At 50.6% G+C, this 23,225-nt stretch overlaps 1 protein-coding gene across 1 annotated transcript; it reads right to left on the bottom strand.

Moving 5' to 3' along the window:
- Positions 1–3,072: 3,072 nt before the first annotated feature.
- On the bottom strand, positions 3,073–10,404 carry TNFSF9 (TNF superfamily member 9). The gene is made up of 3 exons (XM_060181549.1): positions 9,540–10,404; positions 5,261–5,291; positions 3,073–3,948 (listed from the first exon to the last, which is right to left on the bottom strand). Exons 1-3 carry the CDS (start codon positions 9,759–9,761, stop codon positions 3,461–3,463), a joined length of 741 nt encoding a protein of 246 aa, XP_060037532.1. The 5' UTR covers positions 9,762–10,404; the 3' UTR covers positions 3,073–3,460.
- Positions 10,405–23,225: the final 12,821 nt, after the last annotated feature.

Here is a 23,225-nt window from a genome sequence, read left to right as displayed (position 1 = left end):
GGGCGGGGGAGACAGCATCATGGTTCTACAAACAGACTCTCATGCCTGAGGCTCCAAAGTCCCAGGTTCAGTCTCCCATACCACCATAAGCTAGAGCTGAGCAGTGCTCTGGTGTTTCTCTCTGTGTCTCTCTCTGTCTGCATCTCTTTCAAAAATTATATATATATATATATATATATATATATATATATATATATATAGTAAAAATGAGAGTGGCCAGGGAGATGACTCAACTGGTAGAGGACTGAACTTTCACATCTGTGGTTCCTAGTTCCCTCTGAGATGTGCAGCTGGGCAGTGGGGCTGGGCAGTGTAATTTGGAGGGTACACATTACAGTGCACAAGGACCCGGGTTCAAGCCTCTGGTTCCATCTGTAGGGAAGAAGCTTCAGAACTGGTTGATATATATATATCCCTTTCCCCCTCAATTCTCTCGAGCCTATCAAATAAAAACAATAAATCAATCAACTTTTTTAAATAATAATAAGGGGCCAAAGGGTGTTGCACCAGGCTGAGCTCAGCTCTTACCACATACAAGGGCCTGTATTTGTGAAATAGTGCTGCAGGGTGCTCCCCCCCCCTCTCTCTCCCTCTCTCTCTTTCTCTCTCTCTCTCTCTCTCCTCTACCTTCCCTTTCAATTTCTCTCTGTCTTTATCAAAAAGAGATAAAAATATAAAAAATTAAAAGTTTTAAAATTAAGAATAAAATAAGAATAGCATCATTGCTTCTGAGTTTTTCTTTTTTAAGATTTTTTTAAATTTATTTATGTTCCCTTTTGTTGCCCTTGTTGCTTTTTTATTGCTGTTGTAATCTTTTTTTTTTTTTTTTTTTTTTTTACCAGAGCACTGCTCAGCTCTGGCTTATGGTGGTGCAGGGGATTGAACCTGGGACTTGACAGAGCCTTAGGCATGAGAGTCTGTTTGCATAAGCATTATGCTATCTACCCCCACCCTGCTGCTGTAATTATTATTGTTGTTGAAATTTCTCAGTTTTTTTCTTTTTTTTAATATTTATTGTCCCTTGTTTTATTGTTGTAGTTATTGATAAAATCGTTGTTGGATAGGACAGAGAGAAATGGAGAGAGGAGGGGAAGACAGAGAGTGGGAGAGAAAGACAGACACCTGCAGACCTGCTTCACCGCCTGGGAAGCGACTCCCCCAGGTGGGGAGCCGGGGGCTCGAACCGGTATCTCAAACCAGGATCCTCACTCCAGTCCTTGTGCTTTGTGCCCCATGCACTTAACCCGCTGCGCTACCGCCCAGCTCCCTTCTGTTTTTCTTTGAGAGAGAGAGAGAGAGAGAGAAAGATCCTGCAGCTTCAAAGCTTTCTCCAAGACACATGGATCGACCTGCCAGCGTCCATGTCCACAAGAGAAGCAATTACAGAAGCCAGACCTCCCACCTCCTGGACCCCATAATGATCCTGAGTCCATTTTCCCAGAGGAATAAAGAACAGAATAGCTTCTAGGGGGTCGGGCGGTGGCGCAGTGGGTTAAGCGCACGTGGCGCAAAGCGCAGGGACTGGTGTAAGGATCTAGGTTCAAGCCCCCGGCTCCCCACCTGCAGGGGAGTCGCTTCACAGGCGGTGAAGCAGGTCTGCAGGTGTCTATCTTTCTCTCCCCGTCTCTGTTTTCCCCTCCTCTCTCCATTTCTCTCTGTCCTATCCAACAACGAACAACATCAACAATGGCAATAATAATAACCACAACGAGGCTACAACAACAAGGGCAACAAAAAGGGGGGAAAATGGCCTCCAGGAGGATTCATGGTGCAGGCACCAAGCCCAGCAATAACCCTGGAGGGGAAAAAAAAAAAAAAAAAGGAATAGGAAAGCTTCTAATGGAGGGGATGGGATACGGAACTCTGGTGGTGGGAAGTGTGTGGGATTATACTCCTCTTAGCCTACGGTCTTGTTGATCATTATTAAATAAACAGATAGATAGATTAACTTCTTCCAATGCGGTGGGGCCCAGGCTCGAACCTGGGTCTCACACATGGCAAAGCAGTAAAACAAGAGAAAATAAATATTTAAAAAAGAGAAAAAACTGAGAAATTTCAACAACAATAATAATTACAGCAGCAGGGTGGGGGTAGATAGCATAATGCTTTGGTAGATAGCCAATTGCCCAGGTGAGCTGTTTCGCTGACCCACTTCTGGGATTTTCGGTGTGTCTCTGCACCCACATAATTCCACTGGACCTAGCAGACTTTTTAGATGGGAAAAGACAGAGAGGGTGGGAGAGGAGGAGGAGGAGAAATGGAATGGACCCCTGTTTATAGTCTCAAGCAGTTAAGCGGTTCTGGTCCCCATCCTTGCTACATAGTAGAAGCCTCCCAACACCAAGAAGCAAACTACTGAGCAGATAGGCAGGACACCCTGCTCTCTCTGGGGCCTGGGCCCTTTCACCTGCGGCTCAGCATTGGGGCCGTGCCCGCCCACATCCTCCTGAGAAGAGATCTGATTGGTCCGGCTTGAGCCCTGACCCAATCAGCTGCGCACAGGGAGTGACCTCATCAGGCACTAGGGAAGTTATTCAAACTAGGAGTCAGAGATTGACCAATCGCAGGGGACTCTGGGTCTTGGGCCACGCCCACCTATGGACCACTTTTCCCAGGCCGACATGGATGCAGGTCATGGATGCTATTGTGGCTGCGGCGCGGATGGAGAGTCGTAACTAGCAGTTTGCACCAAGATGGTAGGATAAGGTTCTTTTCTTTTTTCTTTTTCTTTTTCTTTCTTTTTTTTTTTTCTGCTCCTGAAGGCCATCTTTCCCATTTTGTTGCCCTTGTTGTTGTTGGATAGGAGAGAGAAACGGAGAGAGGAGGGAAGACAGAGAGGGGGAGAGAAAGACAGACACCTGCAGACCTGCTTCACCGCCTATGAAGCGACTCCCCTGCAGGTGGGGAGCCGGGGGCTCGAACCAGGATCCTTCCGCCGGTCCTTGCGCTTTGTGCCACGTGCGCTTAACCCGCTGCGCCACCGCCCAACTCCAGGGTCCCAGGTTTAATCCCCAACACCACTACCAGCCAGAGCCGAGCAGAGCTCTGGAATAACAACAATGGCAGCAATAATAAGCGCCACAGAATTCACTCTAGGGCACCAAACCAACTCCCTTGAATTCCATGGAAGGTGCTTGAACTGAGTCTTTATTTATTTTTAGTTCACACAGTTACATAAATAAGGGTTTTCCAAGTGGGTGTACCCTCTCTCCCCACACATACACATAGAAATATATACACACACACACACACACCAACACTATACACAGCAGGTACTCAATAAATAAAAGTGATCTGCAATAATATAACATATGCCCGCCTGAAGCAAGGCTCAGAATAAATAGCACAAGTTCCATCCAGGGCAGAAGCAAGGGGCCAGCAGCTATGGGGAGGTCCCCCTCTCCTGCCCCATGAGGTAGAGTTAACCAGCCCTGGGATTGGGGTGGGCTCCAGACAGTTGCTAGACCCGGGAGGGGTGTCCCGTGGGCTGTAGCATGGTCAGTTCAGAAGGGAAACCACCAGAGGCCACTTGGAAGAGTCCCCAGATGGTAGCGCCCTGTGCCAGCTGCCAGTCACTGTGGTTCCTGGTCAGGGGGCCCAGGTGGACAGCCAGGCGGTGGCCAGCTTCCAGATGCAGTAAGGTGCCCTGGAATGCTGTGACGGAGTCCTTGGCGGGGAAGGAGGGGGGCGGCAGGTCCAAAGTCAAAGCCAGGCCGGCGTCGGTCCCGGAGACCGGTGGACGCAGGTGCAGGGCTGAGGAGACAGAGCTGGAACTGCCCTGTCCGTCCAGCACACGACGGAGATCCAGCTGCAGGTAGACGTAGTAGGTACCAGCCTCGGCCACCACCAGCTCCTGGGTTTGGGGGTCGTAGCTTAAGCCTGGGGACAGGTACACGTTGGCCAGGCCCGGGAGGCTGTACCAGCTCAGAGGGCCCTCGGTGAGCTGTGCTGAGGAGGGAGGAAGATGGGGAGACAGAGAGTCAGCCTGGTCTAGGAGAGGGGTGTGTCCTGGGGTGAGTTGGGGTGGGGGGGTCTGAGGAGGAGAGGACAGGGGAGGAGAGAAAGGGGGAGGGGAGGTAAAGAGGACAGAAAGGGGAAAGCAAGGGAAAATATAATAGCATGATAGTAATGCAAAGACACTCCCTGCCTGAGGCTCTGAGGTCCCAAGTTCCATCCCCAGCACCACCATCAGCCAGAGCTGAGCAGGACTCTGGTATCTATCTATCATCTGTCTGTTTATCTATCTGTCTGTCTGTCTGTCTGTCTATCATCTATCTCTCTCACTAAATAAATCAATTACATATTACAAAGTAAAAGACTCTCCAGCCTGAGGCTCCAAGGTCCTGAGTTCAATTCCCAGCACCACCATCAGCCAGAGCTGAGCAGTGTCTGGTAATAAAAAGAGGGAAGAGGAAGAGGATTTGGAGAAGGAAGAGGAGGAGAAGGAGAAGGAATGAAGGAAGGAACTAGAGGAGGCTGTGTAGTCACAGAGGCCATGAGGTGGGAGCTCTCTGAGAAACAGAGAGATAGGAAGTGGGAGAGTGTCTCAGAAAAAGGGAAAGAGTGGAGGAAGAGGAAGAGAGGAGTCCCTAGATTCAAAGCACCAGAGAAGAATATAGAACAAAGGACTAGCCCAGGAGGTGGAGCAATGGATAAAGCACTGGCCTCTCAAGCCTGAGGTCCTGAGTTTGATCCCCGGCATTGCATGTACCAGAGGGAAGTTCTACTTCTCTCTCTCTCTCTCTCTCTCCCCCTCTTCCTCTCCCCCTCTTCCTCTCCCCCTCTTCCTCTCCCCCTCTCTCTTTCTCATTAATAAATTAATAAAATCATTTTTTAGAGATTTTAGAGGGCCCCTGGTCCCCACCTGCTGGGGGAAAGCTTCATGAGTGGTGACGCAGGGCTGCAGGTGTCTCTCTGTCTCTCTCCCTCTCTCTCTCTCTCTCCCTTCTCTCTAGATTTCTGGCTGTCTCTGTCCAATAAATAAAGATTAAAAAAAAAACTTAAAAAAACTGAGAAGTTGGGAGGTTATAGGGAGGGTCTGAGGGAGTCCCCCAAGGTTTCTGGAAAGCGTTAAAGAGGCCAGAGCACCTTGAGGGGGAAGTGGAGGTTACCAGAAGAGGACATGGGTATCCCCCAGACAGGATCCCAAAAAGTCTGGAGGAAATGACATGGGGGTGTCTTCTAATAAGCAGAGGATAGCCTTGAGGGAGGAGGAGAAAAGGGTCATATGGGGGAGGGAGAGTGACACAGGGACACTCACCATTTTCAGCTACCAGCTGCCCATACTGAGCCTGAAAGAGAGAAAAAGGCAGAAAGTGGGTGAGGGGGTCCCCTGGATGGTGGGTGGGGGCTCTGCCCAGAACTTAGGGATCCTCCTCCCTTCCAAGTCAACACACCAGCTCACACACCCCCTAGATGGTCCCAACTGGTTCCCAGGGGAGGGAGGATTTTTCCAGGAAAGCCTTTGGAAAAGGGCAGGTCTCAGGAGGGGATGGGGTTTCACAGGGGGTGGAGGGAGGGACTGAATGGGAAAAAATCGGGGATTCCCCTAATGGTTCCAGATTTAAGAAGGAGCTCCAGTGGTACAATCGGTTAGTGCGAGGTACTTATACAGATTTAAGAAGAAATAGGGGAGTCAGGCGGTAGCGCAGCGGGTTAAGCACATGTGGCACAAAGCGCAGGGACTGGCGTAAGGATCCCGGTTCGAGCCCCCGGCTCCCCACCTGCAGGGGAGTCGCTTCCCAGGCGGTGAAGCAGGTCTGCAGGTGTCTGTCTTTCTCTCCCCCTCTCTGTCTGCCCCTCCTCTCTCCATTTCTCTCTGTCCTATCCAACAACAACGACATCAATAACAATAATGACTACAACAATAAAACAACAAGGGCAACAAAAGGGAATAAATAAATATTTATTTTAAAAAAAAGGAGGAGGAGGGAGAAGGAGAAGAAGAAGGAGGGGGAGAAGGAGGAGGAGGAGAAAGAGAAGAAGAAACTGTAGAAGAAGAAGAGGGAGAAGAAGGAAGAAAGGAAGAAAGAGAGAGAAAAGGAAAAAAAGCCAGGGCCGGGTGGTGGCACACCTGGTTGAGCACCCACATTATAGTGTGCAAGAACCCAGGTTCGAGCCCCTGGTCCCCACCTGCAGGGGGAAAGCTTCGCGAGCGGTGAAGCAGGGCTGCAGGGGTCTCTCTGTCTCTCTCCCTCTCTATCTCCTCCTCCCTCTTGATTTCTGCCTGTCACTATCCAATACATAAAGATCATAATAAATTTTTAAAATTTAAAAGAAAGAAAAAAGGGGGGAAAAAAGCCCCTTGGGGTGCGAGATGATGAAAGAGTTTCCAAGCTCCCTGCCTCCTGAGACCTGGGATGCAGGTGAGGTCTCACAAAGGTAGCAGGAAGGGGTCCCCAAAGCCCTAGAGAAAGAAGGGGTGTCTTGCTGGGCAGTGGCGCACCTGGTTGAGCCCACATGTTCCCCTGAGCAAGGAGCCGGGTTTGAGCCCCTCGCTCCCCACCTGCTGGGGGAAAACTTCACGAGGGCAGTGAAGCAGGGCTGCGGGTCTCTCTCTCTCTCTCTCTCCCCTCTCTGCCCTCTCTGCCCTCTCTGCCCTCTCTGTCTCAATTTCTCTCAGTATCTATCCAAGAGATAATAGAAGAAAAAGGAGGGAGAAGAAATTTTAAAAGGAAGGAAGGAAGGGGAAAAAGAGGAGTGCCAGGGCCAGGCAGTGGCGCATCCAGTTAGGCGCACATGATAGCACGCAAGGACCTGAGTTCAAGCCCCTGGTCCCCACCTGCTGAGGGGAACGTCACAAGCGGGGAAAGCAGGTCTGCCGGTGTTTCCCTGTCTCTGGCTCTGGCTCCCCCTCCCCTCTCAGTTTCTCTCTGTCCCTAGCCAATAAAATGGGGGGGAAATGGCCTCCAGGAGCAGTGGACTCGTAGTGCTGGCACTAAGAGCCCCAGTGATAGCCCTGGAGGGGAAAAAAAGAAAGAAAGGAAAAGAGAGGGAAGGAAGGAAAAAAGAAAAGGTACATTAGAGGGTCCCCAGAGGCAGGAATGCGAGGAGTCACCACTGGGCTCCCATGTGCAGGACGGGGAAGGGCCCCTCCCCCAGGCTGTGGGGCAGAGAAGAGAGAATCAGGATGTGCAGACAGAGAGGTGGAGGGAATGGAATGCGTCGGGGTGCAGGATGAAAAAGGGGACATGAGGGAGCCGGGCGGTGGCGCAGCGGGTTAAGCGCAGGTGGCGCAAAGCGCAGGGACCGGCCTAAGGATCCCGGTTCGAGCCCCCGGCTCCCCACCTGCAGGGGAGTCGCTTCCCAGGCGGTGAAGCAGGTCTGCAGGTGTCTGTCTTTCTCTCCCCCTCTCTGTCTGCCCCTCCTCTCTCCATTTCTCTCTGTCCTATCCAACAACAACGACATCAATAACAATAATGACTACAACAATAAAACAACAAGGGCAACAAAAGGGAATAAATAAATATTTATTTTAAAAAAAAGGAGGAGGAGGGAGAAGGAGAAGAAGAAGGAGGGGGAGAAGGAGGAGGAGGAGAAAGAGAAGAAGAAACTGTAGAAGAAGAAGAGGGAGAAGAAGGAAGAAAGGAAGAAAGAGAGAGAAAAGGAAAAAAAGCCAGGGCCGGGTGGTGGCACACCTGGTTGAGCACCCACATTATAGTGTGCAAGAACCCAGGTTCGAGCCCCTGGTCCCCACCTGCAGGGGGAAAGCTTCGCGAGCGGTGAAGCAGGGCTGCAGGGGTCTCTCTGTCTCTCTCCCTCTCTATCTCCTCCTCCCTCTTGATTTCTGCCTGTCACTATCCAATACATAAAGATCATAATAAATTTTTAAAATTTAAAAGAAAGAAAAAAGGGGGAAAAAAAGCCCCTTGGGGTGCGAGATGATGAAAGAGTTTCCAAGCTCCCTGCCTCCTGAGACCTGGGATGCAGGTGAGGTCTCACAAAGGTAGCAGGAAGGGGTCCCCAAAGCCCTAGAGAAAGAAGGGGTGTCTTGCTGGGCAGTGGCGCACCTGGTTGAGCCCACATGTTCCCCTGAGCAAGGAGCCGGGTTTGAGCCCCTCGCTCCCCACCTGCTGGGGGAAAACTTCACGAGGGCAGTGAAGCAGGGCTGCGGGTCTCTCTCTCTCTCTCTCTCCCCTCTCTGCCCTCTCTGCCCTCTCTGCCCTCTCTGTCTCAATTTCTCTCAGTATCTATCCAAGAGATAATAGAAGAAAAAGGAGGGAGAAGAAATTTTAAAAGGAAGGAAGGAAGGGGAAAAAGAGGAGTGCCAGGGCCAGGCAGTGGCGCATCCAGTTAGGCGCACATGATAGCACGCAAGGACCTGAGTTCAAGCCCCTGGTCCCCACCTGCTGAGGGGAACGTCACAAGCGGGGAAAGCAGGTCTGCCGGTGCTTCCCTGTCTCTGGCTCTGGCTCCCCCTCCCCTCTCAGTTTCTCTCTGTCCCTAGCCAATAAAATGGGGGGGAAATGGCCTCCAGGAGCAGTGGACTCGTAGTGCTGGCACTAAGAGCCCCAGTGATAGCCCTGGAGGGGAAAAAAAGAAAGAAAGGAAAAGAGAGGGAAGGAAGGAAAAAAGAAAAGGTACATTAGAGGGTCCCCAGAGGCAGGAATGGGAGGAGTCGCCACTGGGCTCCCATGTGCAGGACGGGGAAGGGCCCCTCCCCCAGGCTGTGGGGCAGAGAAGAGAGAATCAGGATGTGCAGACAGAGAGGTGGAGGGAATGGAATGCGTCGGGGTGCAGGATGAAAAAGGGGACATGAGGGAGCCGGGCGGTGGCGCAGCGGGTTAAGCGCAGGTGGCGCAAAGCGCAGGGACCGGCCTAAGGATCCCGGTTCGAGCCCCCGGCTCCCCACCTGCAGGGGAGTCGCTTCCCAGGCGGTGAAGCAGGTCTGCAGGTGTCTGTCTTTCTCTCCCCCCTCTCTGTCTTCCCCTCCTCTCTCCATTGCTCTCTGTCCTAGCCAACAACGATGACGTCAATAACAACAATAATAATAACCACAACAACGATAAAACAACAAGGGCAACAAAAGGGGAAAATATAGCCTCCAGAAGCAGTGGATTCATGGTGCAGGCACTGAGCCCCAGCGGTAACCCTGGACATAGAGATAGAGAGACAGAGAGAGAGAGAGAGAAAGAAAGAAAGAAAGAAAGGAGGAAAGAAAGAGAGGAAGAAAAGGAGGGTGGGAGACAGACAGAGGGAAAGAGAAAAATGCAGAGACAAGGAAAGAAAAAGAGAGAAATAAGCAAAAGAGAGAGAAAGAGAAATGGAGATAGAGAAAAACAGGGAAAAAAAGAAAAAGCAAGAGGAAGAAAGAGATAAAAGTAAAGAAAGAGAAAAGAAAGAAAGAAATAAGAAAAAGAAAGAAAGAAATTAAGAAAGAAAGAAAGAAAAATTAAGGAAGGAAGAAGGAAAGAACTTAAGGAAAGAAAGAAAGAGAGGGAGGGAGGAAGGAAGGAAGAAAAAGAGAGAGAGAGGGGGGGGGACGGGGAGGGAGCGAGAAGCGGAGGGGTGGGGTGGGGTCCCAGCCCGGGCGCCCTCACCTGCGCAGCCCGGCGGAGGTGGGCGCAGCGGTCCGGGGGTTCTGGGGGCGCCCCGGGGGTGGGGGTGTGGGCGGGGGGCGCCGTCCAGGCCACGGAGGCGAAGGCCCCGCCGCCCAGCAGCAGCAGCAGCAGCGCGGAGCCCAGCAGCCAGGGCAGCGCGGCGCGGCCCAGCCGGGGGGCAGCGGGGTCCCCGGGGCGCTCGGGGTCCTCGGGGTCGGGCATGGCCGGCGCTCGGGCTGCGTGTGGCCGGAGGCCGGGGCTCCGCTATTTATACCCCCCGGGCCCGCCCCCCCGAGGCCCCGCCCACCCCAAGAAAGCTCCGCCCCCAACTGTGTCGCTCGCTTCCGCTGGCCGCTGGCCCCTGGCCCTGCCTCCTGCGCCTGCGCTGGGCTCTGTCTCTCTAGGGCTGCGTCTCTGTGTCTGTCTCTCTCTCCCTCTGTCACTGAGTCTCTCTGTCTCTCCCTCTCTGTGTCTCTGAGTCTCCCTGTCTCTCTCTGAATCTCTCTGTCTCTCCCTGCCTCTCTCCCCCTCTGTTTCTGAATCTCTGTCTCTCCCTCTCTCTCTCTCTGAATGGCGCTTGTCTTTGAATCTCATCTCCCTGTCTCTCTCCCTCTGTGAATTTCTCTCCCTCTCTCTCTGAATCTCCCTCTCTCTCTGAATCTCCCTGTCTCTCCCTCTCTCTCTGAATCTCCCTGTCTCTCCCTCTCTCTCTGAATCTCCCTGTCTCTCCCTCTCTCTCTGAATCTCCCTGTCTCTCCCTCTCTCTCTGAATCTCCCTGTCTCTCCCTCTCTCTCTGAATCTCCCTGTCTCTCCCTCTCTCTCTGAATCTCCCTGTCTCTCCCTCTCTCTCTGAATCTCCCTCTCTCTCTGAATCTCCCTGTCTCTCCCTCTCTCTCTGAATCTCCCTCTCTCTCTGAATCTCCCTGTCTCTCCCTCTCTCTCTGAATCTCCCTCTCTCTCTGAATCTCCCTGTCTCTCCCTCTCTCTCTGAATCTCCCTGTCTCTCCCTCTCTCTCTGAATCTCCCTGTCTCTCCCTCTCTCTCTGAATCTCCCTGTCTCTCCCTCTCTCTCTGAATCTCCCTCTCTCTCTGAATCTCCCTGTCTCTCCCTCTCTCTCTGAATCTCCCTCTCTCTCTGAATCTCCCTGTCTCTCCCTCTCTCTCTGAATCTCCCTGTCTCTCCCTCTCTCTCTGAATCTCCCTGTCTCTCCCTCTCTCTCTGAATCTCCCTGTCTCTCCCTCTCTCTCTGAATCTCCCTGTCTCTCCCCCCTCTGAATCTCTCTCCCTCTCTCTGAATCTCTCTGTCTCTCTCTGACCCTCTCTCTCTCTAAATTTCCATCTCTCTCTGACTCTCCCTGTATCTATCTCTGAACCTCTGTCTCTGACTCTCCCTGTCTCTGCCTCTATCTCTCTACGTGTACGTCTCTCCTCATACCTACTTCTCTTCCCATCTCTCTTATCTCTCAAAATCTGTCTCTCTTCCTGTTCCTGGGGCCTCTCTCCACACCTCTGAGTCTCTTTCTGTCTGGATCTCTCTCTCTCTCTCTCTCTTTCACTTTCTTTTATTATTATTATTATTATTTATCTGTTTACTTATTTATTAATTTCCCCAGAGTCCTGCTCCACCCTGGCTGATGATGGTGCTGGGGCTTGAACCTGGGACCTCAGTTCTCAGGCCTGAGAATCTCTTCGCAGAACCATCCTGCTGTCTCCCCCCAGCCTCTCTGTGACTTTTGAGGTCTCTCTTTGTCTCTTTCCCCTCCTGTCAGGCTACTCCCCATCCCTCCATCCCAGAGGAGGCCCTCTCCCCAAAACACTACACCTCCATCGAAAACAGCCAGACCTCGGGGGCCAGGCGGTGGCGCACCTGGTTGAGCGCACATGTTACAGCGCACAAGGTCCCCGGGTTCGAGCCCCTGGTCCCCACCTGCAGGAGGAAAGCTTCCAGAGTGGTGAAGCAGGGCTGCAGGGGTCTCTCTGTCTCTCTCCCTCTCTGTCTCCCCCCTTCCCTCTTGATTTCTGGCTGTCTCTATCCAATAAATAAAGATAATAAAAACAATATTAAAAAATAGATAAATAACAAGGAGGGTGGGTGGTGGTACACCCAGTTAAGCACACATAGTACTAAGCACAAGGACCCAGGTTTGAGACCCCGGTCCCCACCTGCAGAGGGAAAGCTTCCAGAGTGGTGAAGCAGGGCTGCAGGTGTCTCTGTCTCTCTCCCTCTCTCTCTCCCCCTTCCCTCTCGATTCCTGGCTGTCTCTATCTAATAAATAAAGATAAAAAATATTTTTGGGAGGTTGAGTGGTAGTGCAGCAGGTTAAGTGCACGTGGCGCAAAGCGCAAGGACCGGTGTAAGGATCCCGGTTCGAGCTCCCGGCTCCCCACCTGCAGGGGAGTCGCTTCCCAGGCGGTGAAGCAGGTCTGCAGGTGTCTGTCTTTCTCTCCCCCTCTCTGTCTTCCCCTCCTCTCTCCATTTCTCTCTGTCCTATCCAACAATGACGACATCAATAACAATGATAATAATAACCACAACAATGGTAAAATAACCAGGGTAACAAAAGGGGAAAATGGTCTCCAGGAGCAGTGGATTCGTGGTGCAGGCACTGAGCCCCAGCCATAAAACTGGAGGCAAAAAAAGAAAAAAAAAAATTTAAAAAGGAAAGCTTATGTTTAAATATATATATATTCTTTAAAAATATAGCCAGACCTGGACCCCTGTTCCCCCTCCAACTTGCCACCTGTGGAGGCTGCTCAGGTCCTCAACCTCCCTGGACTTCCCCCCACCCCACCCACCCCACCCCTGCTGCCCCCAGCTTGGGACCCTTGGACTTTTCCCGGCCTGTCCCCACCTACCTTCCCAAGGCTTCCCCACCAGAAGCAAACCTCCACACGCGCGCGCGCGCACACACACACACACACACACACACACACACACACACACACACACACACACACACACACACACCGCCACCACCCGGTCTGGACCCCAGCAGCAGGAGATTGGACAATCCAGGTAGAGAAATCCCCATGGCAGGTCAAGGAGACTCAAAGTTCCCGTTACTTTGGCTTTCTGGAAGGGGGAAGGGAAAGGGAGTGGGAGGGGGGGGAGGCGGCTCCATGACAGAAAGGCCTCAAAGAGGAAGCTCCCCACCCCCAAAACAAAACAAAACAAAACAAAAAAACAGAGAGAGGCCCAGATCAGAGGGACAGGGATGGATCCCAGGGGTGATGGGACATGGGACCGGGACCGGAAGAGACTCGGCAGGGGTGGGGCAGGGCCGGGGGAGGGTGGTGACATGAGAGGAGGTGCCCTGGGAAATTACAAGGGGAGAATTCAGTTGACAAAAACCAAGACAGGTGTGAAAGACTTTTGCAAGCTTCCCCTGGCTCGCCAGCTATGCAAATTTGTACAGTCACCTAGCTCTCTCGAACCCCAGCCCCTCTCTGAACGTACCTGCCAGAGATCTCTCGGGCTCTGTGAAGTGTGTCTCTCCCCTTTAAGTCCCTCTTCCCCATGCCCCCCAGGGTTATCTCTGGAGTTCAGTGCCGAGTCTCCGAATCCACGGCTCTTGGAGGCCATTTTTCTCTTTTTCTTTTCTTTTCTTTTCTTTTTAACCAGAGTCCAGCTCAGCTCTGGCTGATGGAGGTGTTGGGGATTGAACCTGGGACCTTTAGTGCCTCAGGTAGAAGAGTCTCTTTGCAGAACCTTCTTGCTGTCTCTCCCTGCCCCATTTTTCTTAATGTTTATTTATATTGGACAGGACAGAGAGAAATCGAGAGAGGAAGGGGAGATAGATAGAAAGGGAGAGAGAAAGAGAGACACCTGCAGACCTGCTTGACTGCTTGTCAAGTGACTCCCCTGCAGGTGGGGAGCCGGGGCTCGAACCGGGATCCTTACGCCGGTCCTTGTGCTTTGCGCCACCTGCGCTTAACCCGCTGCGCTACCGCCCGGCCCCCACCCCCGAGGTAAACTCCTTAACTTGCTTTTCCTTTTTCTCCTCCTCCTCCTCTTTCTTCCCTTCTTCTTCCTCCTCCTCTTCCTTTTTTATTTTTTCTCCCAGGGCCCTGCTCAGCTCTGGCTGAGGGTGGTGCTGGGGATTGAACCTGGGACCTCGGAGCCTCAGGCAGGAGAGTCTTTTTCTGCAGAACCCTCCTGCTGTCTCCCCGGTCCCTTTAACTTTTGAATCCCCCCTCCCCCGCCCCCTCCTGAAACCCTCCCGCGATTGATTCGAACCCAAGCTTTTTGTTCTTTTCATTTCAAATAGAGGTTGTCTCAAGTTTAAGGGGTTTTATTTATTTTTTTTAATGATTATTACTTACTAATGGAAAAAAATAGAGAAGAGAAACTCGTGTGTGTGTGTGTGTGTGTGTGTGTGTGTGTGTGTGTGTGTGGTTTTGTCTTCCTTTGTTTTGCTTGTTTTCAGGCAGAGAGAGAGACCCCACAGCACTGCTCCGTCACCCATGGAGCTTCCCCCAGTGCTGTGGCATCCACATGTGATACCAGGGCCCTCATTCAGGTTGACCTGTGTATCCTGCCTCCCCCACCTCCCACCCCGGGAGCCCTCTCCCAGTCTCCCCGTCCCCCCACTCCTGTAACCCACATTGTAGAAGTAAGTGGGTGGGACCACCACTCAGTCTCCAGAGCAGAATCCCACCTCTTCCCACACACCCAGCTCTTGGTGACTGTGAACCCCAGACCTCTGGGGCCTCGGGCAGGAAAGATGTGAGGGGTTGTGTTACCTCCTGACCCACTCACCCCCCAAAAATAATAATAATAATAATAATAATAATAATAATAATAATAATAATAAATTCTCCTGCCAAGAAATTCAAAAAATCATCAAAATCTGTTAATGTTCCTGTCCCAACTTTCAAGGAGAAAGAGAGACTGAGAGAGAAAGAGAGAGAGAGAGAGAGAGATGGGGGCTGGGCGGTCACACACCCTGTTGAGCAAGTTACCTGTTACGATGCACAGGAACCTGGGTTCAAGTCCCCCCCCCCCAGCCCCACCTGCGGGGAGGGGGGGAAGCTTCATAAGTGTTGAAGCAAGGCTGCAGGTGTCTCTCTGTCTCTCTCTATCTCTCTATCTCCTCTTCCCTCTGGATTTCTGACTGTCTCTATCCAATCAATCAATAAAGATAATGAGAGAGAGAGAGAGATTGATGTTTGGGGGGAAAACTTGTCAGACTCAGTCCTTGTCCCCAGGGCTTCCCCCCACCCCACCTCAGTCACTGAGACTCCATCTCAGAGAACCCAAAGTCTGTCCTTCCAAACAACCTCCCCCCACCAAAAAAAAGACACCAAAAAAATCAAAAAAGCTTACATCACCCCCTCCGGATTTTGTTACTAAAAATTTCCACTGTCCGTAACCTTCTTCCGTTGATTACTCGAAGCTATTTTCCGTAAAATGTCCTTTTTTTTTTCCCTAGAGAGAAGAGGGACTTTATCTGCTCTGTGTCCATCCCACCTTTAATGTTTTAATATATATATATATTATTATCATCATCATCATTATCTATTATTATTAATAAGCAGGGGTAGACAGCAGCACGGTTCTACAAGGAGAGTTCCCATCCCTGAGGCTCTGAGGTCCCAGGTTCAATCCCCAGCACCACCAGCAGCCAGAGCTGAGCAGGGCTCTGGGGAAAATAATAATAATAATAATAATAATAATAATAATAATAATAAAGTGGTTTATACTTTGGTGACCTGGAAGGAGCTTCATGGGACAGCAGTTGCAGGATGAAGTTCTGATTTCAGGCCCCAGCATCCTAAGTGTCTAAATGAAGCTCTGATCCTCTCTTATTAAGAAGTCAATCTTTTTAGGGGCCGGGTGGTGGTGCACCTGGGTAAGCACACACAGTGCACAAGGACCCGGGTTCGAGCCCCCAGGCCCCACCTGCAGGGGGAAAGCTTTGCGAGTGGTGACACAGGGCTGCAGGGGTCTCTCTGTCTCTCTCCCTCTCTATCTCCCCCTCCCTTCTCCGTTTCTCTCTGTTCTATCAAATCCAATAAAGTTTAAAAAATAAAAATAAATGTCTAAAAAAAGAAAGAGAGAGAGAGAGTAAGGGTTTCTTTTTCTCCAAGAGCACTGCTCAGTTCTGACTTAAGGTGTAAAATAATCATAATAATACTTAAGGTGTAAAAATAATTTTAATTGATGTATGCATTTAGTTTTTACATATTTCTTTTGTCGTTCAGCTCTGGTTGATGGGGCCCTGGGGACTGAACCTGGGATCTTTGGTGCCTCAAGCAGGAAAGTCATTTGCAGAACCATGATGCTGTCTCCCAAGCCTTCAGTCTTTCACTTTTTTATTTTTTTATAAAAAAGTGGATGGAGGACCAGAGAGACAGCAATAATTAATAGTTATTGTTATTAATAATTAATAGTCATTGTTATATTTTATCAACAATATTATTATTAATGGGCCTCAAAAGACAGCAGGAGGGTTCTGCAAACAGGCCCTCCTGCCTGAGGCTCTGAGGTCCTGGGTTCAATCCCCAGCACCACCATCGGCCAGAGCTCAGCAGGGCTCTGATGTCTCTCTCTCTCTCTCTCTTCCCCCTGCCTATCTACCAATCCACCATCTATTTCTTTTACAAAGTAAATAATTAATATATTACAAATAAAAAGACTCTCCTGTCTGAGGCTCTGAGGTCCTGGGTTCAATCCCCAGCACCACCATCAGCCAGAGCTCAGCAGGGCTCTGGTAGTAGTAATAATAGCAACAATACAGACTGGGAAGTGGTGCAGTGGATAAAGCACTGGACTTTGAGGCCTGAGGTCAATCCCCAGCATCACATGTCAATCTCTCTCTCTCTCTCTTTCTCTCTCTCTGTCTCTGTCTCATTAATAAGTAAATATGTCTTAATGATGACAAAAAAATCAAAGATTTGGAGCCAGGTGGTGGCACACCCTACAGACATCAATAACAACTATAATAACCACAACAACAATGAAAAACAACAAGGGCAACAAAAGGGAAAATAAATATTTTTTTAAAAGGATCCCGGTTCGAGCCCCCGGCTCCCCACCTGCAGGGGAGTCGCTTCCCAGGTGGTGAAGCAGGTCTGTAAGTGTCTGTCTTTCTCTCCCCCTCTCTGTCTTCCCCTCCTCTCTCCATTTCTCTCTGTCCTATCCAACAACGACGACATCAATGACAACAACAATAATGACTACAACAATAAAACAACAAGGGCAACGAAAAGGGAAATAAATGAATAAATAATTTTTTTAAAAAAGAATTTTAAAAAATCAAAGACTTAACAACTCTTGGGTCTGTTCTGCCATGGTGCTGTACCATCCACCTCACCCTCTCCACCCCGTCCAGATGTGGATGGAGAAAATTTAAAAAAGACATTGAAGTCGTCAGGGAGCACCCAGCCCCCCATGACGTGTAGCTGTGGTCGGGACATCTGAGCCAGGTGGGGGGTAGGGGGGCCCCCACTGCCCTAGCACCCTGCGGCAATCACACGTCTCTGTCTCCCCTAAGCTAGCAGACGGGGCCTGGGTTTTTCCTCCCCTGGAAGGAAGAGGAGGGAGGAAGGAGAGGAGACAAAATCCCACCCTCACCATCCCAGGGCTGGACAGTGGAATGCGGCAGGAAGCAGTTGAGAGGAGACACCCTTGCTCCACTTCTGCCTCTGAGAGATTTAAGAATCTGTCACCTGCCTCCTCCAGGAAGTCTGCCTGGATTTTTCTCAGCCAGGCTCAGCTTCTTCCTTCCTGCCCTGCGGTCTTTCCCCCCGGGGGCGGGGGGGGGGGGGGGGGTGGGCAGTGCCTGTCTCTTCAGGGGTTATGTCAGCCAAGTCGGTGCCACAGTGAGAAATTAACTCAGGGACAGGATGGACAGAGGAAAGAAGTGTGTGTGTGTGTGTGTGTGTGTGTGTGTGTGTGTGTGTGTGTGTGTGTGTGTGTGGTGCGCGCGCACGCGTGCACATTAGGAAGGAAGTCATTGAAATACTCGGTGCAGAGGCGTGTGTGACCCGTGTTCCACAGTGCTGAAGGTGGAAAGACACAGAGAGGGGAGGTTTTGTGTCACCTCAGTCTGGACGGTGTGACAGAAAGACAACGGGCTTGGGGGGAGGTGGGGGGATGAATAAATAAATAAGATCAATAGTAATCGATAATAATGGGACAGGAAGGAGTTGAGAGGTGGGGGACCCGTCTTGCTCCACTTCGGCCTCTGAGAGACTTAAGAATCTTTCACCCGCGCCTCCTCCCAAGAAGTCCACCTGGATTTGTCTCAGCCCCGTTCAGCTTCCTACCCTTCCAGCCTGCGGCCTCTAATAAATAAAGTCTAGACACACAGCAGAGGGTCCAGTGTGGTCTGGGGTGTAGCTCTCTGTCTGTCTGTCTCTCTGTCTCTCTCTGCCTTAACTGAAACTGACAAAAAAAAATGTAACTGTGACTGTATATGTGTGTCAGTGTTCTCTCTCTTCTTTATACGTTGATTGATTGATTGATTGACTGACTGACTGATTTTTCCCCAGAGCCCTGCTCAGCTCTGGCTGATGGTGGTGCTGGGGAGTGAACTTGGGACCTGAGAGCCTCAGGCAGGAGAGGCCTTTAAGAATCACTGTGCCGTCACCTCCTTATTATTATTATTATTATTACCAAAGCTCTGCTCAGCTCTGGCTGATGGTGGTACTGGGGATTGAACCTGGGACCTCAGAGCCCAAGGCGGTAGATTCTGTTTGTAGACCTGTCCTGCTGTTTCTCCCACCCAAAGTAAATCGTTTTCATGAAAAATAAATAAAAAGCAATAAAACACAGGAGCAAGGAGATAGCTTACCTGGTGAAGAACACACATCATCTTGAGCAAGGACCCGGGTTCAAACCTCGGCTCCCCACCGACGGGGAGGGAGGGAGTGGGGAGGATCACAAGAGAAGGGCTGCAGGTGTCTCTCTGTCTTTCTCTGTCTCTTTCTCTTTATTTCTTTCTCTACTTAGCTCTGCAAAACAAAAACAAAAACAAAATGGTCACCAGGCACAGTGGAGTCATGTGGGCACTGAAGCCCAGCAATAACCCTGGTGGCAAAAATTAATAAATGAATAAATAAACAAAGCAGGGCCGGGGGAGACAGCAATATGATTCTGCAAAGAGAATTTCCTGACTGAGGCTCTGAGGTCCCAGGTTCAGTCCCTGGCACTACCATCAGCCACAGCTGAGCAGGGCTCTGGGGGGAGGGAAGAGCCTTCATATGTAAAGAGCTCTTACAAATCAACAAGAAAAGGCAGGGCCAGAGAGACAGCAGAATCGTAAGGCAGAATAACCAGAATCGTGAGTCAGAATAACTCTCCTGCCTGAGGCTCTGAGGTCCCAGGTTCAATCCCCAGCACCACCATCAGCCAGAGCTGAGCAGGGCTCTGGGGGAAAATAAATAAATAAATAAATAACCAAAATAAACTTTAATTAATTTTTTAATATTTACTTATTCCCTTTTGTTGCCTTTGCTGTTTTATTGTTGTTATGGTTATTGCTGTCATTGTTGTTGGATAGGACAGAGAGAAATGGAGAGAGGAGGGGAAGACAGAGAGGGGGAGAGAAAGACAGACACCCGCAGACCTGCTTCACCGCCTGGGAAGCGACTCCCCTGCAGGGGGAGCCGGGGGCTCGAACCGGGATCCTTACGCCGGTCCTTGAGCTTTGTGCCACCTGCGCTTAACCCGCTGCGCTACCACTCGACTCCCAACATTAATTAATTTAAAAGAAGCCTTTTAGGAGATGAGTCACGGGAAGCAAGAGGAAAGTCCAATGCAGGAAGTGCTTGTTTCACAAATTATTGGTTCTGCTTGCAGACCTCAACAAAAAAAAAATCAACATTGTTTTTTTTGTTACCAAGGTGAGAAAGATGATTTGCATGAAGCATTTCCTTTTATTTTTTTTTAAGCCAGAGTCCTGCTGAGCTCTGGCTGACAGTGGTGCTGGGGAATGAACCTGGGGCCTCAGAGCCTCAGGTAAGAGAGCTTCTTTGCAGAACCCCTGAGCTGTCTTCTTGGGAAACAAAACCTCTTTTATTATTTTTTTTTCTTTAGTTATTTCTTTCTTCTCCTCCCACTCACAAACACCCACCCCCACCACCACAAAGCCTCTTTCTAGAATGTTTTCGAATTAAAAAGGGGGTTGGGGGACACAGAGAGGCTGGTTAGAGGCAAGAGAACATAACGTAACTTGACAGAATGTGAATTTCAGTTTCTACTTCTTGGTAAAAAAAAAAAATGGGGAGAGGGGAAGTGAATTTTGGGGCTTCCCTACTCTGGACTAACTTTTTCAGATAGAAAAAATGAGACCCAGAGACCACAGGGGGACAGGTGACTGCACATCTGGTTGAGCGCACGTGTTACAATGCCTAAGGACCCGGGTTGGAATCCCCAGTCCCCACCTGCAGGGGGAAGCTTCACAAGTGGTGAAGCAGGGCTGCGGGTGTCTCTCTGTGTGTCTCTCTCCCTCTCTCCCCCTTCCCTTTCAATGTCTGGCTGTCACTATCCAATAAATAAATACAAATCATTCTTCAAGATTTTAGTAAATAAAAGAGAGAGAGACCACAGCACCATAGCTTTCCCCAGTGCAGTGGGGGCCAGGCTTGAACCCGGATCGCACACCTGGCAAAGCGGCTCACTTTCCAAGTGAGCTATCTTTCCAAACTCAAGTTCTTTTTTTTTTTTTTTCTTTCTTTCTTTCTTTTTTTACTCTCAGGGTCTAGCGTCAGAAAGAAACCAGTGGGCTGGGGAGATTATTTCTGGCAGAAGGGAAACTTTCATGCCAGTGACATCAAAGGCAGGAAATGGTGTTTCCCTGTGCCTGGGGCCCAAGGGACAGACGGACAGACGGTCTGACGACGGGGAAGACCCTCCGGAGGGTTGCACCCAGAACCCCCTCTCCCTGCTGGGAAGTGGGCTGGGCACACCCGGGCAGGAAGTTAAGGGACTCTCCAGCTAGCCCCCATCTCTGCGGCCCGGAGAGTCTCAGAGAGACCCAGAGACACTACAGTCAGAGAGCCCACCCCAGCATCGTGGTGATGTGAGAGACTTTCAGGCCTGAGACTCTGGGGCTCTGGGTTCAATCCCCAGTGACACCATCAGCTAGAACTGAGCAGGACTCTGGTGCAGGAAGGAAGGAAGGAAGGAAGGAAGGAAGGAAGGAAGGAAGGAAGGAAGGAAGGAAGGAAGGAAAATGGAAGGGAAGGGAAGGGAAGGGAAGGGAAAGGGAAAGGGAGGGGAGGGGGAGGAAAGGAGGGTGCTTGGGTGGGCTGGCCTAATGGTTCTACAAAACACTCTCTTGCCTGAGGCTCTGAGGTCCCAGGTTCAATCCCAAGCACCACCATCAGCCAGAGCTCAGCACGGCTCTGGGCTCTGTCTCTGTGTGTATCTTTCTCTGTATGTCTCATTAAAATAATATATCTATTTTTTAAATAGGTTTGTTTTTATTTATTTCTTATTATCTTTATTTTATTTACTGGATACACACAGCCAGAAATCGAGAGGGAAGGGGGTGATAAAGAAGGAGAGACAGAGAGATACCTGCAACATTACTTCACCACTTGCAAAGCTTTCCCCTTGCCGGTGGGGACCGGGGGCTCGAACCTGGGTCCTTGTGCACTGTAACACATGCGCTCAACCAGGTGTGCCACCACCCGGCCCCTAAAAAAAAATATATATATATATATATATATATATATATATATATATATATATATATTAAATTTTCTTATTATCTTTATTTATTGGATAGAGACAGCCAGAAATTAAGAGGGAAAGGAATGACAGAGAGGGAGAGAGACAGAGAGACACCTGCAGCCCTGCTTCACCCCTCGCAAAGCTTTCCCCCTGCAGGTGGGGACCCGGGGCTGGAACCCAAGTCTTTGCGCATTGTAACATGTGCGCTCAACCAGGTGCGCCACCACCTGGCCCCAAAATAAAATACATGTTTAAAAATAGTAAAAAAAAAAAAAAAAAAAAATGGAGTGGGAGAGAATTCAGGTTCTGGAACATGAAGGCAGAGGAGAACTGGGGGGAGGCGTGTTGTATTGTTAGGCGGAAAACTGGGGAATGTTATGTATGTTCAAGCTATTGTGTTTACTGTCGACTGTAAAAAAAAAACCAAAAAAAAAAAAAAAAACAATTGGGAGTCAGCAGGTTAAGCGCACGTGGCGCGAAGCACAAGGACCGGCGTAAGGATCCCGGTTCGAGCCCCCGGCTCCCCACCTGCAGGGGAGTCGCTTCCCAGGCGGTGAAGCAGGTCTGCAGGTGTCTCTCCCCTCTCTGTCTTCCCCTCCTCTCTCCATTTCTCTCTGTCAGCAACAGAGGCATCAATAACAACAATAGCAACTACAATAAAAAGGGCAACGAAAGGGAATAAATAAGTATTTTTTAAAAAACCGCCATTCATCCCCCAATAAAGAAATTTAAAATAATTTTTTTTTTAAAAAAAGTTAAAATTAGTGAAACCAATGACAACCACTAGGGGGCGCAGGTGCCACACACAGAAGCTCCAGGGCAGAGACCGGCCGCCCTTGGCAAAGCCACAAAGGGGGCGGCAGAAGTCACCCAGGGGTGCCCCCAGACACCCACGGCCCAGTGTAGACCCGGGGGCCTCCTTCGACCCTCCCCGGCTTCCCTGCGGGGCTGAGAGGGTGCAGGGGCTGCCCCAGCCTGGAAGGACCCTGGGTCCCCTTTCTGGGTAGAGAGACCCCATTGCAGGCCCGGGGGCTGCAGAGGGGGCGGGTGCAAGGGTCTGGCGGGCCCCCATGCAGAGGATGGGGGTACATCCCCCCTCCACGTGCAAGGACAGGGACCCATTGGTGCAGCCCGAGGGACGGGGCGGGGACAGCAGTGACCCCTCCCCAAGGCCCCCACATCCATTCCTTGTGTTTCTCAGCCAATGATGGCCACCAAGCAGTCCCCCGAGGTCAGTCCTGAGCAGCTGAAGGAGTCGGGGCACAGGGACAAACAACCCCCCCCTCCCCAGCTTGGTTTCGAACCCCAGGAGTTTGAAGGTGAGCCCACCCGGTGGTCAAGCAAGGCTACTGCCCATCAATCTCCAGGCCCCGCCCACTCCCCCATCACTCTCTTGAGGCCCCGCCCATTCCACCAACCTTGAGGTTCCGCCCACTGGATCACTCCTCTAAGTCCCGCCCACTCCCTGTCAATCTTTCAGAGGCCCCGCCCACTGGTTTCCGCCTCTGGGTCCGCCCACTCCTTGTCAATCTCTCCCGGCCCTGCCCATTCCCCCATCAAACTCTTGAGGCCCCGCCCACTAGATCGCTTCTCTAGGTCCCCGCCCGTTCCCCGTCAATCACGCTAGGCCCCGCCCACTTCCTGCAGCTCGGCTCCCAGGGAGACTTTGCCCATTGGTTGTCTAAGCCCCGCCTAGACGTGAAGGACACACGCCCACCCAATTACATCTTTCTTTTTTTTTTAATTTAATTTATTTTTTAAAATTTATTTCTTTATTGGGGAATTAATGTTTTCCATTCAACAGTAAATACAATAGTTTGTACATGCATAACATTCCCCAGATTCCCATTTAACAATACAACCCCCACTATGTCATTTATCATCCTTCATGGACCTGTATTCTCCCCACCACCCACCCACGAGTCTTTTACTTTGGTGTAATACTCCAATTCCATTTCAGGTTCGACTTGTGTTTTCTTTCCTGATCTTGTTTTTCAACTT

The sequence above is a fragment of the Erinaceus europaeus genome, chromosome 23 (genome assembly GCF_950295315.1).
Source record: "Erinaceus europaeus chromosome 23, mEriEur2.1, whole genome shotgun sequence".
Classification (NCBI taxonomy): domain Eukaryota; kingdom Metazoa; phylum Chordata; class Mammalia; order Eulipotyphla; family Erinaceidae; genus Erinaceus; species Erinaceus europaeus.
The sequence above is the reverse complement of the archived record's forward strand: the minus strand, read 5'-3'. Positions and strand labels throughout refer to the sequence as shown.